The sequence below is a fragment of the Pseudophryne corroboree genome, chromosome 8, assembly GCF_028390025.1.
Source record: "Pseudophryne corroboree isolate aPseCor3 chromosome 8, aPseCor3.hap2, whole genome shotgun sequence".
In the NCBI taxonomy this organism is placed as follows: Eukaryota; Metazoa; Chordata; class Amphibia; order Anura; family Myobatrachidae; genus Pseudophryne; species Pseudophryne corroboree.
The window spans coordinates 341,836,173-341,855,384 of NC_086451.1; the positions used below are offsets into that span (position 1 = coordinate 341,836,173).

At 40.3% G+C, this 19,212-nt stretch overlaps 1 protein-coding gene across 4 annotated transcripts in view; it reads right to left on the bottom strand.

Annotated features, from left to right (window-relative positions):
• Nucleotides 1–19,212, bottom strand: part of FHL1 (four and a half LIM domains 1) — a 148,423-nt gene that overhangs the window by 21,082 nt on the left and 108,129 nt on the right. Inside the window, exon 1 of one of the 4 annotated variants that reach the window (XM_063937450.1) lies at nt 15,572–15,681. The exons of 1 other annotated variant lie outside the window; for it this stretch is intronic. In XM_063937450.1, the coding sequence (XP_063793520.1) occupies nt 15,572–15,593 (22 nt within the window). In that variant the 5' untranslated portion in view covers nt 15,594–15,681. Of the gene's footprint in view, nt 1–11,795; nt 11,862–11,963; nt 12,078–15,571; nt 15,682–19,212 lie in introns of those variants that run through there. 2 more of the 4 variants (XM_063937449.1, XM_063937452.1) reach the window with 2 other exon arrangements.

Genomic DNA, 19,212 nt, shown 5'->3' on the forward strand with positions numbered 1-19,212 from the left:
CCGATGCATGCTCCCGGGTAGTCGGTATCGCAAGAAAAAAAAGACTGTGCAGGCTTTGCAATTTTGACTAGAAGTGTACAATCTAGTTTCTAGTATAGTCAAAATTGTACATAGTCAAAATCATCCTTTTGCCAGAATTGCACCGTGTGTATCCGGCTATATAGTTGATGCAATAAAAATGATTTGCCACGAGACATTACAAACATCGATGCTCACTACTTATTACTTTATTTTGTAATATACATACAGAAGAGTGCCGTGCTAAATAGTGAAAACCAAATGTGGTGTGTTCTGTAAGTCATATCATTAAATAATAATACACACCACAAGCTACACTAACTGGCCATTATATGATGGATAAGAACGTATATCATGGTTGGTTATACACTTTCTGAACATAAATGACAGCTGAGTAGAAAGTATTCAGCACGAATATCCATACAATAGCCAATAGCAGGCTGTAACCTAACACCATGGTAAAGTTACATTTGGCCTTGTTCCTCAAGTGCTCAAAATAACTGCCTGTCACCGACTACTAAATAAAGTGAGTGAAAGCATCATGAAATGCTGGCAGCTCCATTACAGAAGGGGTTAAAAGATAAAAGGTTGGAAACAGAGTGTTCCTGTGACCTTTATTAGAGTCACCAGCAGACAAACTGCACATCACAGTCCTAGCAACCTTCTGCTGTGTCAGGCACAGCTACAGTCACCATCCATTTATATCGCATTTGTTTTCTTATAGAGACACTAGTTACCAGCCCCTCAAAATGATGGAACACCATCAGTAATGTCAGCGCTGGCGGCTGTGCACGCCCGAACAGAGCAACACTTAAATAGCTGGTCAGACACCATCTAGTTGCACAAAACACTTACATTCCCCCCATAGAGGTGAGGAGCAGCGTTAGCCTTTTATGACTAGGATGACCTGCTAGTAATTGTGGGTCATCTACTTGGCACACACCTACTCTGTTCTCTGAGAGATCGCCACAGACTGGTAGTGTACTTTATGAGTGACAGAATGGAAACACAGCTCTAGAGGTGCACTGTACAAATATCACATTAAAGTCCAACAGCCACTACTAGCATCACCCCCATTAATTGAAATACGTTTACTGTGTTACTGCAGAACTGTTGCTCTGTCCTTCATCGGTAATGCATACAAGGATTTCCTCATATGAAGCAGTGCAATGAGTGGAGAAGTGAGCCAGTGGAGAAGTTGCCCATGGCAACCAATAAGCTGCTATGTATAATTTTAAAGAATGCACTTAATAACTGTTACTTGAAAGCTGTTTGGTTGCCATGGGCAACTTCTCCACTGGCACACGTCACGCTTTTCACTGTTTCACACATCTCCACCCTTGAGTGCTGCCATTTTGCTATGCATGTGTGCAAGCCAAGCTGCATGGCGCAGCCATATGCAATGTTTACCCTACAGACATTTTGAACTTTGTAAATTAGGGGATCTAGTCGGGATCCCTGCAGTTGGAATACCGATTCCGGAATCCCAACACTACCGGAATACCGATTTCAGAATCCCGACATGGATCACAATACGGGATCCTGAACAGAGAACTGCCGCCTCTGCAGCGATGTAAGTTGCATGGGGAGCGGAGTGGGCTGGGTGTAAGGTTTAGGCTGCAGGGTGGGAGGCAAAGGGTTAGGTACCACCGAAAAGCATAAGGATGCAGGGAATGGGGGAGTTAGGTTTAGACTGTGTGCGAGGGGGGAAGGGGGGGGGGGGGGTGTTAGGCACCACCGGGGAGGGTTAGGGTCAGGCTGCGGGAAGGGATGGATGCTGTGAGCCCCTCAGCCGGTGGCAGATCTGTGGGATGGAGCAATCAGTGCTCTTGTTCTGTGTGTTGGATGTAAGTCTCCGTACCTCTATGTTTTTATGTTTCTAGTTCTGGAGCATCAAAGATGGCTCATCCTCAGGGATTTCAATGCATGGGTTGATGATGAGCTCTCAGACCTTGGACAAGACCTCCTGTGCACAATGAATGGTCTGAGCTTCACACAAGTCATTCCATACATAAAAGTGTTCACACTCTTGATCTTGTCTTTCAGATTGGATTAGAAGTCTCTGACCTAAAGATAATCCCAGTCACGTGGTCAGACCACCACTCAATTTGGTCCTCAGTTGCAGCCCCTCAAATTATATCTTTGCCCATGGAGTTGACCAGATATCATCCAAGGAGGATTATGACGACCCAGGCTCTTGAAGCAAATCTAGATCTCTCTGCGATATTGGATGCCTGTGAAGATCACTGTTCCCTACTCTGTTACTATAGTGGGGATGTGATGGCTGCAATTGATATTATCCCCCCTGTGTGTATGCAACCTCGCAACCCACCCCATCAAGCATACTGCTTTGACAACAGTGTTAATGAACTCAAGAAAACAGGGCATAGACTTGAAAGACAATGAAGAAAGACTAACCCGGTAGAGGATAAGATAAAACTATTAAAGCATAATAAAGAATATCAATTCACAATCACCCGTAAGATATAGTTCCTGTTAAATTAAATCATGGCAGCAAACAAAAGGCCAGCTCAGCTTTTCAGCACAGTGAAGATACTTTGCAAGCCAGCATGCCTGCAGACTGATGAAACACTCTCCCAGGAAAGATACAAGTTGGCAAACTTGAAACTTCTTTGCAGATAAGGTATCCGCCAGCCAGGCTGGAATCTCCACAGTTCCTTCAAAGGAGTGCCAAACTACCCAGCGTGCCAATGTAAGCCATCTGTCTTCATGGACCAGCTTTGACCCAATGGATGTAAATGACACTGTTGAAATTGGCCAAATTTTGTATCCCACTACCTGTGATCTGGACCCTGCATCTACCAAGCTTCTAATAGGGTGCATGTATTTGCAAAAATAGTTCAATGCTCTTTGCAGACAGGCATTTTTCCTAAACCCCTAAAGGAAGCAATTGTTAGACCTCTTCTTAAAAAAACTAATTTAGATCCAGACTAGAAACCGGTATCAAACCTTACTTTTCTAGGAAAGTTTATTAAGAAAGTGGTTACAAATCAACTGGAAACTCGCCTGACAGCCCATGATATTTATGATTCATTCCAGTCGAGATTCACTCTTCTGGATCTCTCTGCAGCATTTAATACAGTGAACCATGGGCTTCTGATTGAGCACCTGAAAATTGTCTGTGAAGTGGATGGCACAATCCTAAATGGGTTTAAATAATTTCTCACTGGCAGGTCACAAACAGTTTTGTATGGAGTACACTCATCATTGCCACTGCCATGTGGTCTCCCACAAGGTTCTATACTATCCCCCATATTTGTTGCAGTGTACATGCTACCACTGGGTGAAATAATCAGGAGCCATGGCTTGGTCTACCACTGCTATGCAGATGATACACAACTATGCCTGTCCTTTGCAACCATAAATGGCTGAGCTCCAGGAGTGGCTGAGTACCAGTTGACTGCGACTGAATCCTGATAAAACAGACATCCTTATGATAGGACCTCAACATCAAAGAACCAGACTGCAGCACAGCTAACCAACTGGACTTACACTTGTGGGTTCAGAATTCCAAAACACTGATCACGTGCGGAATCTTTGTGTTGTTCTGGATGGTGGCTTGACAATTAAAATCAGATATCAGCCACAATCAAATCCTCATTCCTTAATCTGAGGAATATAGCCAGCATCAAGCACTTAATTCCCTCTGATGATCTGCCAAAAGTCATATATGCATCTGTATTATCTCGATTAGACTGCTGCAATGCCTTCTACCTCGGTCTCCCAGCAAAATAATTGCACTGCTTACAGCTGGTACAAAATGCATCTGTCAGGCTGTTAACCAACCAGCCCCATTCCAGCCACATAACACCCATTTTCTACTCCTTCCACTGGCTGCCAGTAAGATGGTGAATCGTCTTCAAGATTGGCTTACTGACTTTCAAAGACCTACATGACCAGGGCCCAATGTACAGATGTGTCCTCTTACATCTTTGCTCCGTGTGCTACAAGTCGTGTTACACATAATGCGTGAGTGCCGTGTGACAAACACTGTAAGGTGGCATTTCGGATGCAGATAGAGCTGCAATTACACACAGAATATAGGCATGATGCATATCATTTTAATCAGTAGAAGCATCTTGTGCGTCCTACAACATTACTTTGCATCTAAGACACATTTTCACGGAAATAAACGCAAAAAAAAGCTTGGCGCTACCGAGTCCTGCCACAGCATGGTGCGACTTCAAGGGCTGTTTGGCGTGATGACTGCAGCACAGATGTAAGAAGACACATCTGTACCTGAAGCAGCTTCTGATTCCTTACTATCCCACTCGATTACTGCGATTTGTAGATGAGGGACTATTAGCAGTACCTAGAATTTCCCGTAATTCATCTTGGGGTTGAGCTTTTAGCCATGAGGCTCTAACTCTATGGAACTCGCTTCCCTTCCCCACACAACTGCCCCCCCCCCCCTTCAAAATCAAACCCAAGACTTTCCTGTTTACGCAAGCATTTCCTTAATGTCCTTTTAGTATCTCCATGCTCTCTGTATTTTATGAAAAGCTTTTCTGTACTTCATTATTTCTGTACTCGATTATGTTAATTCTATCTGTTAATCCACCTTGAGTCCTACTGGAGAAAGAACGCTATATAAATAAAATTATTCTTATTATTACACGGTATATTTCCTATTATGCTTATGTCCATAGGGGGCTATTGGGGGGCTGGAATCCATGTAATCCTGTTATCACAAATGCCACTGCCAAAACTGGCAGAAATTGTCCAACTTGTTCACTCATGTTACAAAATACAAGTCTAGACTTTGAGTATCCTCATAACTAAGTATGTTTAACCTTTAATCACTTACACATTTCATCATAGAATACTTTAAATTCTTCATAATATAAAACCATCTAGGACTACTTATTGTATACACATTGTTGCCTTATAGGTAATTGTCTGCACTTAGTATAATATTAGGGCAATGGATATTGTCTGAATCAAAATATAATTCATTATAAATAGGCGATGTTACCATAGTGGACAGTATACTGGATATATATAGTAAGGAATAGATATGAAATAAGTTTGAATGTATGAGGTAATGTTTAGCTGATTTAAGAAATTAGGTTTGTGTATGTGTTTATATAGATATACTGTATATTTGTGTTTTACAGCAAGATGGTAAAAAATAGTGTAGGGAACAGGTTTATTCTGCTCTAGTCATAAATAAGGCCAGAGAGGTTACAGTAAGATCAAGAGTCATTGTAGAGAAAAGGTATTAGGCCATAAATGATAATAGGTATGTGACAGAGCTCTGTTGGTCATTGGAATTCACAGGTGTGCTTACAGTAGATCAGAATCTACTGGTTTGTCTATTGTCCAGTGAAGGTTAAAAGCTAGGGAGTATAAATTAACTACTATGAAAAGAGATCACATCCATTGATAAAACATTGTGTAACCGACCCCAGGAAAACTTGTCAATACAACAGAACTTTGGATGAAAAGACATTCCAGATTTTACAATACTATACTTGCTTAAGGCAGTGTGGACACCACACTTTTATGACACCATGCCTCCGTGAACAGGACACGACAGCCCAGTTCAATGTTTGTTTTATTACACCTTGGAATCTGACAAACCTATAATTACCTATTCCATTGGAAACTATGAGAATATGATAGTTTGAATTGGTAAAATATGAGATAAAAGGACCAGACTTGTAGTTAGGAGTTAGAAGGAAGAGGGAGAGGGAGAAGAAGAAGGAGAAGGAAGGAAGTCAGTCAGGAGGAGAAGTCATGGAGAACATGCAGAAGGAATGATTCTTGGGATGGCAATCTTTAACTTGCAAGTATAAATATGATAATAATTGAAACTGTTTGTGAAACTTATGTCATGTTGTTTTATGTTATGTAACGAAGGAAACATAGCATAGCTTAATATAATTATAATTAGTATATATATCACTACTGTGTATATCTTATTCTGTACGATTTGATCTGCCTGTAAATAAAGAATCATATAAAAAGAGCGGTAATATTCAAGCTTGAACTCTCTTTAAGGAATCTTAACTTCATAATTTCATAAGTCATATATATATATAAGGACTGCATATATTTATCAGCCAATTAATTTGTAAGCCTGACATAATATATTTGCAGATATATATGATAACGCATATTAATTTAAATATATCCATATATTAATAACCATATATGTTATATTGAATATTAATATTCATAAATAAGATTCCATAAATCAATATTGGCGACCACGAAGGGACTTGTTATTACTGAATCTGATTATCTGATTTATAATATTTATGAGGAGTAGCAGATGCTATAAGCTGGCTACCAAATCTGCAGAATCACGGTGGGGATGTATCTATGAAAATTTATTACCATTGTGTAATGTCAATTTTGTATTCTGTATAACCTAGGATAAATGTGTTAGTGCAATATACGTTATTTTAACTAACATAATATCTATTAGGAAGCAGCACCAAAGGCTATAAGCCTGCTGGCAAAATACAAGATCACAGTGGAATAGGTTACAAATGAGAATAAAGAATTTAAAGGCCTAGAATAGAAAATGTGCACAGTGGAAAAGAGTATTTCCAAATAAATGTATAAATGTACCAGGTATTAGAGTTTAACCTTAAGACACCGGTCAATCTTAAGGAGAGGATACCTTCAGTACTAAAAACAAAGAATATATAAATTTAGCATTGAAATGTTAAAAATGCAAAAGTTTTCTGTAGCATTTAGAAAAATGCGCAGAACTGCGGCTCTAGAAGCCAAACAGAAATGTAAAGAAGAATCAGGTTCACGTCTTCGTAAGGCGTGCCTGACCATTAATGCAAAAATGCATTCGTTATTTAAGTCCCTTAAACAGAAAAATAAACAGAAAAAGTTTGGGGCAGAAGCGAAAAGCCTGACAGTTTGTAATCAAATTGTCAAGATCTCTGATGAAGAGATAACATCCAGCAAGCAAGCTGAGATAGAAACACCAAACAGGAATAGTGTTGAGGTATGTGAAACTCTGTACACAGAGTCTACAGGAGTCAGAAATGACTTAATCAGTCAAGATCCTAAAATTAAGGAAAGTTACATGTTGCAGGACTGCATCAATGTGCAGCGCATGGAGTCTGCTATGGTCACACAGACCACCAGCAGAACAGCCTCTGTGGTAAAGGAAGAAAGTAGCAATGTGCCGGATGTGTCTATCATCAGACAGCACATTAATGTAAAGGAGGTAGCAGCAATAGGAGATGTCCCCTATACTGTGTCTAGTAAGGGGGAAGATCATTGTAACTCAGATTATGAGTATTCTGCTGAATACACTCTCAGAGTTCCCAATGTAAATGAAGAATTTGTTATGCCCTTAGGCAAAGGTGAATTGTCAGCAGACTTAAACACTGATAGCTGCAGTACAGTGCACACAGGGGTGAAGAAGTTCCCCATGGTGAAAACTCCCATGGCAACCAGAGTTGCAAACCTGGAAATGTATTCACCTGGAAACATGTTTAAAGGGGAAATCCATGAAATTAATTCAGGAATGCATGTTTACAAACAAGGTTCCCAAACTTTTGTAACCCCCACACAACACTCAGAGACATCTAGTGATGGTGCAAATGTTTGCATGCTCTCAGAGAGACCACATGCAGAGTGTCATTCTGCAAACCACACACCAATTAACAATGACAAAAAGGATCACCAGGATGAAAATGTTTTTATGCCCTGGTGCCATAACCATTTTATTACAGGTGTGGAAAGACAGAAAGCCCTGGGACCTGCAATACATATTTGGCAAAGTCTAACAAGTTTCTCTCCCCACAAAAGTAGGTTTTTTCAGAAGCTCCAAGATTCTTCCAGACTAAGGAGCCATGCCAAGCAGCAAACGCTATGGTTGAAGACAGTCTGGGCCCAGGCTGCATCACAAGGGAGTATGGTCACAAGTGAATACGGTAGTATCATTCCTTTACTTGTTAGATCCAATGAAGCCATTGTTTGCTTTGATGTTCAAACAGCCACAGTTTCCAAATTAAACCTGCATCATATCTGCAGCGACAATTGTGCTGTCATTGACACACAATGTGACAGGAAAGATTGGCACAGGCCAGAAACAATTGTTTGTTTGTTATTCAATCGTTAAAAGACACATTTGTAAATTCTGTACCTGATAACATGCAGCAGATAGGACAGAATGCATAGCAAGCTATGTTAAATCACTGTATAAATATCTGTGATAGTCATTGTATGTATTTTTGTTTGATTCATAGTAATCCTGGCAACCTGTATACAGAATGGTGCAAGACTCCAAAAAGACTCCAATTTACAAGGGAAAAGGTCTTCATTAACCCTTTCATCGCTGCTATCCAGCAAAATCTACATAGCATCCCTAAAGACTGATATATGGACAAATCCTCAAGGAGTTTTCCAGTTTCACAAGAAAGGGGAAGGTTTTCATTAACCCTTTCATCACAAGTAATCATTACTTGTCTTTCAAACTACATGTACACTCCCACAACAGTGTACAGCACATCTCATCACTGTGATTATACAGAACTGTCTCATCCCTTCATATACCTTAATCACATATATGTAAACATTTGTCTGAGATATATTTTATATCATTGCATATATACCTTGTAAATATTTTATGTTTTTTTTATATATTACACAATAGATACTACCTATGCTTCCTTCGTAAAAGCTTCAAAAGTAATTAAATATCTAATACAGGATGGTATACCACGTTATAACAAATTGGGCCGAGATTATTAAGTGGGATGAATAATTCTCTTAATAAAGACTGTCACAAGTCTAAGATAATTATTTGTAGCATAACAGGGTCACTGTATATGCACATGGCTGCATATAAAATAATATTGGATGGAATTAGATATATTTAAAGCCATTCCTAAATGATATTTAATATCTGTTTGAAGCAAAATTATATTCATTTATTGTATTGATAGGATGTTACTATATACACATCAAAAGCATTTTAAATAATTATTAGTCAAAATATAGGTAGGATAGAAAACGCCTTTATATGGGTTAAACTGGTATAAGTTTATGTAAGATTGAGATGTATAAATAGGTACAAGGTAGAATAAGGAGATTTAAGACTGCATGGTAATTTATTCAGTGAGGAAATACAGAACAGAGTAGGTGTACTACTCACAGCCATTTGTGGTACTATTGCCCGAAGACAATTAAGACCTACTATTAACAAGCAAGGAAAGAAAGAAAGAAAGAAAAAAAAAAAAAAGACTGTTTCATATATGCCTGTTCTATTCAAAATCACAACCTGTTTGTGCAAAAGCAATATGGACACTGGTCACAACTGCGGCATTGGATAAACGCAAAGGAAACAGAACTGCTAAAGACTGTATAAAGACTATTACTATTACTGAGGGTCGTCACAAGTACTGAATGTTCAAGACACAGCACTCGACGTACACAGCCCTCTGCCTCAAACAGCGAAATGGCAAGCAAAGGAGCAGCTGCTACGAAGAATTCTACTTCTAGTAATGGTGCAAATGTTGCAAACGCAAGGCCATAATGCAAACGCAAGGCATCTCCAATTGCAAGCAAACCACGCAGATGACAGTCTTATCCCAGTAAATTGCTACATACAAGAACAGCAAAAATGTCCAAACGTACTGATCCAGATACAGAAAAAAGGTCTACAATTGGGCTATGGTATTCCAAATGTCTGTAGAAATTAGTTTTCCTCATGAATACTGAATAAAAACCTCAGTTTTGTCTGCTTTAGTTAAAAAGTAGAATAAGGTTAGGTAAGCTAAGAATTTTTAGAGATTTTTAAAATCATAATGGTTATTATTATTACACTTATGGTATATATTATGGTTACAACGAAAGTTATGTTTGAAGGAATATTTTGAAATGTATTTGGAAGCAATTACGCTAGTTTAATGTGTGGCCAATCAAAAGAATTTCTCATGGCCACAAGGGGGCGACTGTTGCCTTATAGGTAATTGTCTGCACTTAGTATAATATTAGGGCAATGGATATTGTCTGAATCAAAATATAATTCATTATAAATAGGCGATGTTACCATAGTGGACAGTATACTGGATATATATAGTAAGGAATAGATATGAAATAAGTTTGAATGTATGAGGTAATGTTTAGCTGATTTAAGAAATTAGGTTTGTGTATGTGTTTATATAGATATACTGTATATTTGTGTTTTACAGCAAGATGGTAAAAAATAGTGTAGGGAACAGGTTTATTCTGCTCTAGTCATAAATAAGGCCAGAGAGGTTACAGTAAGATCAAGAGTCATTGTAGAGAAAAGGTATTAGGCCATAAATGATAATAGGTATGTGACAGAGCTCTGTTGGTCATTGGAATTCACAGGTGTGCTTACAGTAGATCAGAATCTACTGGTTTGTCTATTGTCCAGTGAAGGTTAAAAGCTAGGGAGTATAAATTAACTACTATGAAAAGAGATCACATCCATTGATAAAACATTGTGTAACCGACCCCAGGAAAACTTGTCAATACAACAGAACTTTGGATGAAAAGACATTCCAGATTTTACAATACTATACTTGCTTAAGGCAGTGTGGACACCACACTTTTATGACACCATGCCTCCGTGAACAGGACACGACAGCCCAGTTCAATGTTTGTTTTATTACACCTTGGAATCTGACAAACCTATAATTACCTATTCCATTGGAAACTATGAGAATATGATAGTTTGAATTGGTAAAATATGAGATAAAAGGACCAGACTTGTAGTTAGGAGTTAGAAGGAAGAGGGAGAGGGAGAAGAAGAAGGAGAAGGAAGGAAGTCAGTCAGGAGGAGAAGTCATGGAGAACATGCAGAAGGAATGATTCTTGGGATGGCAATCTTTAACTTGCAAGTATAAATATGATAATAATTGAAACTGTTTGTGAAACTTATGTCATGTTGTTTTATGTTATGTAACGAAGGAAACATAGCATAGCTTAATATAATTATAATTAGTATATATATCACTACTGTGTATATCTTATTCTGTACGATTTGATCTGCCTGTAAATAAAGAATCATATAAAAAGAGCGGTAATATTCAAGCTTGAACTCTCTTTAAGGAATCTTAACTTCATAATTTCATAAGTCATATATATATATAAGGACTGCATATATTTATCAGCCAATTAATTTGTAAGCCTGACATAATATATTTGCAGATATATATGATAACGCATATTAATTTAAATATATCCATATATTAATAACCATATATGTTATATTGAATATTAATATTCATAAATAAGATTCCATAAATCAATAACATGACAGAATAAGCAAATAAAACAATATTAGTATTTCTTAAAACTGCATGCAGACACACTGGGTTACTATTAGTTTTATTATTAAATTGATGCACGGATAAATATAACATGACTTGGAGTTCTCTATTCAACAAGTATTACCCTCTCCCAACCATTTCCAGTTTGATTAATGATAGAATAACTGAAAGTATAAAAACAAACATATTGCCCGTTATGGAGTTCATACAGTAATTTGGCATAGGAGTGAAAATGATTAATTTGGGAGGAGAACCCCATGAGGGCAAGTAGATCCAACAGTGGTTACAATGATAACAGTTTTCATGGGTCTACCCCCCAAAGGAGAAACAAGGAATAGAAATGTTTCAGAACAACAACATTATGTTGCACTTGAAAATGAATTCATGGACTCAATACTCTATTACTTCTCCTATATCTATCATTACTCCCATATGGAATAATCCAGATTTCCCACCTGGCCTACATACTACAGTACTCACATGAAACCTTGGGTGGCAACGTTCATTAAGTTCCCTGCTGACTTTAGTTCACATGATCTTTGGCTTCCTTTCTCAGCTTTACAGCTGAAATCTCCTGCCCAGCCCCTCAACACCCACTATTACTTTCAGATACGTCATTTTTTTCCATAAACTTCTTTGTGATCTTACCCCTTTTGAACGCCATGGTAAATACCGCCCCCATGTCCAAAGATATTATATCTCAAATTGATGGTGTCCTCATTTACATTGCTCTCTCTGTTCACAACCCCTATGAATCCTCCTGGGAAACGGATCTCAGCCCCCACAAGCGTGACCATAATTAACTTTGCGGTTAACCACAGACCGCAAAGTTCCCATCATAGGATAGAATGGAGCTGCGCTAAGCTTCATTTTAGCTGCTGCACTCCTCCTGATTGACAGGCCAGGAGCACACAGCCAATCAGGAGAGCGCCATGATGTGGCGCTCCCTGATTGGCTGGCGGGATCTCCAGTGACAGCCGTCACGGGGGGTCCCGGCATTCAGGAAAAGGGGTTTCATGTGTAAACATGGAACCCCTTTAGTGCGTTGGTCTGGGTTTTTTTTTTTTTTTAACCCCTGGATTACTACATGGAACGAAGAGGACCGATCATCACTGGAAAATAGGTGAGTGTTTTGTTTTATTTTTTTCAGCTTTCCAATAGGATTCTACATTGACAAGGGGACCGAGGGGCTCCGTGGGACACTAGGTAAGTATGTGTGAGTGGGTAAGTGTGCATGTATGTTAATTAAAGTTTTACTTTCAAAATGTGTGTGTTCTGTTTTTATTTGGGTGTTTTTGTTGCTGTAGAACTACAGGTACCAGCGGGCACGTTATTTCCCCGCATGCTGGTACCTGTGGTTCTCCAAGTACCAGCTTGTGGGGGAGGCTTGCAGGGACTTGTAGTTCTACGACAAAAAATATATTTTTTTTTACACAAACAAAGGCTATCAGCCCCCCATCCACCGCCCAGGGATGGGGGGACAGCCTCGGGCTTCACCCCTGGTCCTTGGGTGCCTGGAGGGGGCCACAGGGACCTATATAAAAGTGTCCCCCGGCTGTGGCATTATCTTCTCGGCTAGTGGAGTCCGGTGTTGGTTTTAAAAATACGGGGGACCCCTACGTCTTTTGTACCCCCGTATTTTTGGAACCAGGGACGGCCCAAGAGCCCGGTGCTGGTTGTCTAAATACAGGGGTACCCCCCAGTCATTTTTTCCCAGGTATTTAAACAACCAGGGCCGGCTCAAAGAGCCCGAGGCTGGTTGGGCTTAGGAGGGGGGACCCCACGCAATTTTTTTTATTACTTTTAACTGTTTAAATACTTCTCATACTGTACACAATGAAGCCCTGCACGGATCTCACTGATCCGGCCTGGCTTCATTGTGTTATGTCCAGCAGTGTTTTACTAATCACTCCCGTAAAACACTGCCCGACAATACGAATAACATCGACATCGGGAAATATGAAAAACGCAAACTCGGCAGCTTAGTAAACTACCGAAAATAATTTCAAAAAGTTGCAGAAACATACAGCCGATAAAATTTGAGTTTAAACTCCCACCAATTCAGCACAAACACGAATCTTAGTAAATAAACCCCATTGTCTGTATTCATTTTACATTAAAAACTGTCTCACCTATACCATTAATTGTAATTGTAAGCTTGTGAGCATGGCCTTCCTACCTCTATGTCTGTCTGTTATTACCCAGTTTTGTTCTATTACTGTTGTTCTAATTGTAAAGTGCATTACTGTTGTTCTAATTGTAAAGCACTATATAAGAAACTGTTACTAAAAAATAATAAATAATTGTCTACACTTGTGAGCAGTGGTAGATTTTACCTATGGACTGCAGCCCCCCTCCCCCCAGGTAAAATCTGTCAACTAGCTCAGTGTCAATCAGTAAAGCCAGATGCAGTCCGTGACTGCACTGGCTTAACCGTGACTGGCAGTGACTTCCTACTGGAAGTCCAACCTATCAGTCACAGACACACAAGGTAGTACCACTGGGAGGTGTTTTCTCCCTCCGGGACTGCGAGACTGGGCTGCGATTAGCAGAGAGCTGGCTTCCAGTAGGAAGCCACTCCCTGCCTTGTCAGCCCTAGCCAGCACCTATAGGCTGCAGTTGGTGCAGTCCATAGAAGCCGGGGCTTTGCGCATGCGCTGGTCCCGACACCTGCCGGATCCATTGAATAAAATAATTTAAAAAATATGAATTAATAAAATGTTATTTTATTCTGTGGCGTTCACTTGTGAACACTAGCTGTACATGGTTTTCAATTGGAGGAACAGTTATTTATGTACTGGGGCGGATTTTGAGTTGGGAGTAAAGCAAAAAACATGATTAACTTTGCACCTTGGGTAAAAGCATGCTGGTGGAACAGATGTAACTTGCAGAGAGATTTAGATTTGGGAGGGAAGTGCCTTAGGTCAAATCTAAATTGCAGTGTATTTGTGGGATACATGTAAAAGCAGCCATTATTTACCCAGCATGTATGCAAAAGATGTATTTGCACCCCTTGCATTGCCACGTGGTTTGTCCATTGAAGATACTGTACTTAAATGTGTAATGTATTTTAAAAGAGCATTATAAACTCAGGAAACAACTGTATTCAACAAGGGTGAATAAGAAGAAACATGAAGACTATACTTTCACGGAGGGCAGGGATCCTTTACGTCTACTTATTTATCCTCATCAACATACTGTACATCTCATCTCCTCTGCACAGAACTCCCTGCTGGATTGGTCTGTTTTCTAAGTCTTTAAGCTGTCATACATAGCATCCAGGGATATTACTAAACCCTGTTTGCAATTATCTAGCAACATAAAAGTTTACTTACTTCATTAATTAATCCCCAAACATATGTTATAGTCTGTAATAATGACAAACTTTTACCAAAACTCATAAGCGTGTCTGTTTGATTAATCCCCATTAAAGTTATCATTCTGTGATAGTAAGTGCTTAACCTGCACACAGTACAACATTCATCCTGGGAATGTGTATCAGTAATGAACACAAAGGATCATGAGGAGTACAAGAGTTATACAGGGAGAAGCTGCCGTATTCTTCCATTATTCACTGCATCCTAGTACTAAGCATCAATAACTGCATGCGAATACAGGCTGGTATATGGTCACAGCACGGGAATGTCATAAATTGCAAACACATAAAACACATAAGGAAATACTTGGGGGTAAATTTACTAAGATGGGAGTTCTATTTAAGATGGGATGTTGCCCATAGCAACCAATCACATTCCAGGTATTATCTTCTAGAAGGTGCTAGATAAATGAGAATTAGAATCTGATTGGTTGCTATGGGCAACGTCCCATCTTAAATAGAACTCACATCTTAGTAAATTTACCCCTTGATTATCAAAGTGCACCCGGGTTCATGTGCTCTGCAGTGTATTAAAGTCTTTACAGCAGCAGCATAGAGAAATAAAATAAAGCATTGCCTTCACCTATCCATCATCATTCCTTAGATATAGACATACTTGTACTATGCATTTAGATTACAAACCTGACCCGTATACTATAAAGAGAAAAAGGATGACATTTTGTACAATGATCATACATAAAATCTGTACAATGATCATACATAAAATATAAACAAAATAAATATCAAAGTCATTTAATCAGAGTAGTTGCTGTCTAGGTTATAATCTCAGAGGAATGAGAGTTACTGTATACGTCTAATATCCAGTTTGCACAGTCACTGTATGTCACTAAACCCTAGAGAATTTTTTTTTTTTTTTTACCTGAATGTCTTTCAAAAGCCATTGTAACAAGAAGGGGATTCGGTTGTGTCCTTAGCTGATACAAATGTCTTGTTTGATACCATTCATTTGCTGGCAGCTATTAATATGGAGCCAGAGGGAAATGTTCACACCCCTCTCTGGAGAGATTTACTGTTTAATCCTGCTTGAAAAGCAAGACCATTTTTGGTTATCTTTTGGGAGAAGAATAAGGTCCAAAAAAAAGTGAATGCAAAATGCCCACTCAATTACTGCAATTTCTAAATTAGATCCAAGGCAGATGCAGATGCTCAGATGCCTACCCCCTGCTGAAATCCAATACCCCACTCATGGATCAAAGAAACAATGTGGTGCATGGCTTATCAATGGGAAGTAGAAGCCAAAACACAGAATGACTCTGCCCTCCCCTCCCCTCCTGCAGTTACCATCTGATAGAAGCTGGCTGGCTAGGGGCCATATGGGCAGAATTTCTATATTGCTATACTGCCTATCCCAGATGAAAACCATATTGCAGGCTACATGTATGTGACATATACTCCTCCACCATTATCGCTCTGTCATGTTTGACAAACCCTATCTCCACCCACCTGGATACTGGTGGCTCCCACTCACTTTACAGACTGCCCACATAAAGGAGAACTGCTGTGCAGCAAAGTACAACCGTCTACGCCGGTGGTTCTCAAACTGTGTGCCCAGGGCCGGCAACAGAAATCTTGGGGCCCAGTACACTGATAATTCTGTGGGCCCAAACCCCCCCTCCTTGACCTTAGACCCACATATCCCTCCCTGCATGTCAATAAATGTATTGACAAATATTTGACACTGAAATACCATAATTGTGCAAATACAGAGAGCCGTACAATTTGTGGGTCAATGGGCACTTACACACATTACGCCAGGTACAGCTCCTTATACACATTACGCCAGGTACAGCTCCTTATACACATTACGCCAGGTACAGCCGCTTATGCATATTATGCCAGGTACAGCTCCTTATACACATTACGCCAGGTACAGCCGCTTATACACATAACACCAGGTACAGTCCCTTACACACATTCCAACTGGTACAGCCGCTTATTTATTATTATTTATTAACAGATTCTAATATAGCGCAGCATATTCCATTGCGTTTTACAATTAGAACAACAGTAATAGAACAAAACTGGGTAAAAACAGACAGACATAGAGGTAGGAAGGCCCTGCTTGCAAGCTTACAATCTGTAGGGAAATAGGCATTGATACACAAGGATAGATGCTACCTATTGCATATTGGTCCACCAGATTGCTAGGTTCTTAATGGGTTGTATGATATGATCACCCAGCAATTTTGGCAAAGGGTCAGGAGGGTGTTAGAGTAAAGAAAGACAAAATATGTGATGTTATGTGTACTGTATAGAGGGGATGTAATTAGAAAGAGAAGCATTAAAGGTTTATGCGTCTGGGTCTGGAATTTGATAGGCTTGTCTGAAGAGGTGAGTTTTCATGGAACGTTTAAAGGTTTGGAGATTAGAGGTGAGTCATTGTGCGTGGGAGGGCATTCCACAGAGTGGGTGAAGCCCTGATAGAGTCCTGTAATTTTGAGTGGGAACAAGTAATACGTGTGGATGAGAGATGCAGATATTGTGCAGAATGGAGAAGTCTGGTAGGGAGATATTTTGAGATGAGTGAAGAGATGTATGTTGGTGCAGTTTGGTTAATTTGTCTTGTATGTAAGTAAAAGAATTTTATATGTAATACGGTAGAATACCGGTAACCAATGGAGGGACTCACAGAGCGGATCTGCAGATGATGAACGTCTAGCGAGGAAGATTAGCCTCGCAGCTGCATTCAAAATGGATTGTAGTGGTGAGAGCCTATGTTTGGGAAGACCGGTCAGGAGACTATTACAATAATCAATGCAGGAGATAATGAGAGCATGGATCAGAGTTTTTGCTTTATCTTGTGTAAGATAAGGACGTCTTTTGGATATGTTTCTTAGATGCATGTAACAAGATTTTGAGACAGATTGAATGTGGGGAACAAAGGACCGTTCAGAGTAAAGAATGACACCTAAGCAGCGAGCTTGTGGGGTAGGGATGATTGCTGAGTTATCATCCGTGATAGAGATATCAGGATGGGAACTACTATTGGCCGGTGGAAATATAATTCATTCTGTTTTGGAAATATTAAGTTTGAGGTGGCGAGATGTCATCCAAGATGAAATGGCAGAAAGGCATTCAGTGACACGGTCCAATACAGATGGTGATAAATCTGGGGAGGATAGGTAGATTTGAGTATCATCCGCATACAGATGGTACTGAAATCCGAAAGAGCTGATTAGTTTGCCAAGAGATGAGGTATAGATTGAGAAAAGCAGAGGACCTAAGACTGAGCCTTGCGGTACTCCAACTGAGAGAGGTAGCGAAGAGGAGGTGGAATCAGAGAAACGAACACTGAAGGAGCGATTAGATAAGTAGGATGATACACATTACGCCAGGTACAGTCCCTTACACACATTCCGACAGGTACAGCCGCTTACAAACATTAAGCCAGGGCAGGCGCATGTGGATGTGCTGCTGCTCCTCCATATGTGCACTCCACCCCTCTCTGGCAGGCACCTTACCTCCCTTACCCGCCTTCCCCCACACACTGATTGTGGAGCTCTGTACTGTAGCGCCAAACTGTAATGGCAGCAGCACCTCCCATGCATTCCCTCCCCCAATCCTCCGCACACTAATTGTGGAGCTCCGTTGGCAGCAGCACTCTGGCAGGCACCTCACCACCCCGACCAATATTGATTGTGGACAGATAAAGATACCGATAAAGGCAGCACTCACTGGGGGAGATTCAAATGTTTGAAAAGTCAGTTGGGAGTCTGTTTTTTCCTATCTAACAGACAAGGAAAAACAGACTCCCAACTGACTTTTCAAACATTTGAATCTCCCCCACTGTCTACAATCTGTCCCCTTCACAGTCCTCTCGCAGACTTGCAGTCTCGCTGCTCCTCTAGGTTGATGCCACAGGAGAGACAGGACAGGCAGGCAGGGCGGAGAAGAGAGGAGGACGCTACGTCATGCACAGCGCCACGTCAGTGCACACAGGGACAGTCATCCGGACAGCTGACCTGAGGTTGGGGGGTGGGGGGGGACGCTGTAGTAGTAAGAATACCTACTACACAGTGGGTACATTATGACCTATAGTTTTGGCCCCTGTAGATATGCCCCAGTAGATATGCCAACTTTAGTTTTGCCGCTGTAAATATGCCCCCAGTAGTCAAGGCTCTTTTAGATATGCCCCCTTCAGTTTTACCCCTTGTAGATATGCCCCCTTTCATTTTCCCCCTGTAGATATGCCCCCAGTAGTTATGGCCCCCTTAGTTTTGCTCCCTGTAGGTATGCCCTCTTTAGTTTAGCCCCCTGTAGATCTGCCCCCTTTAGTTTTGCCCCCTGTAGATATGCCCCAGTAGTTATGGCCCCTTTAGTTATGCTCCTTGTAGGTATGCCCCCTTTAGTTATGCCCCTTGTAGCTATGCTCCCTTTACTAGTGCCCCTTGTAGGTATGCCCTCTTTAGTTATGCTTCTTGTAGGTATGCCCCCTTTAGTTATGCCCCTTTTAGCTATGCCCCCTTTAGTTATGCCCCTTGTAGCTATGCCCCCTTTAGT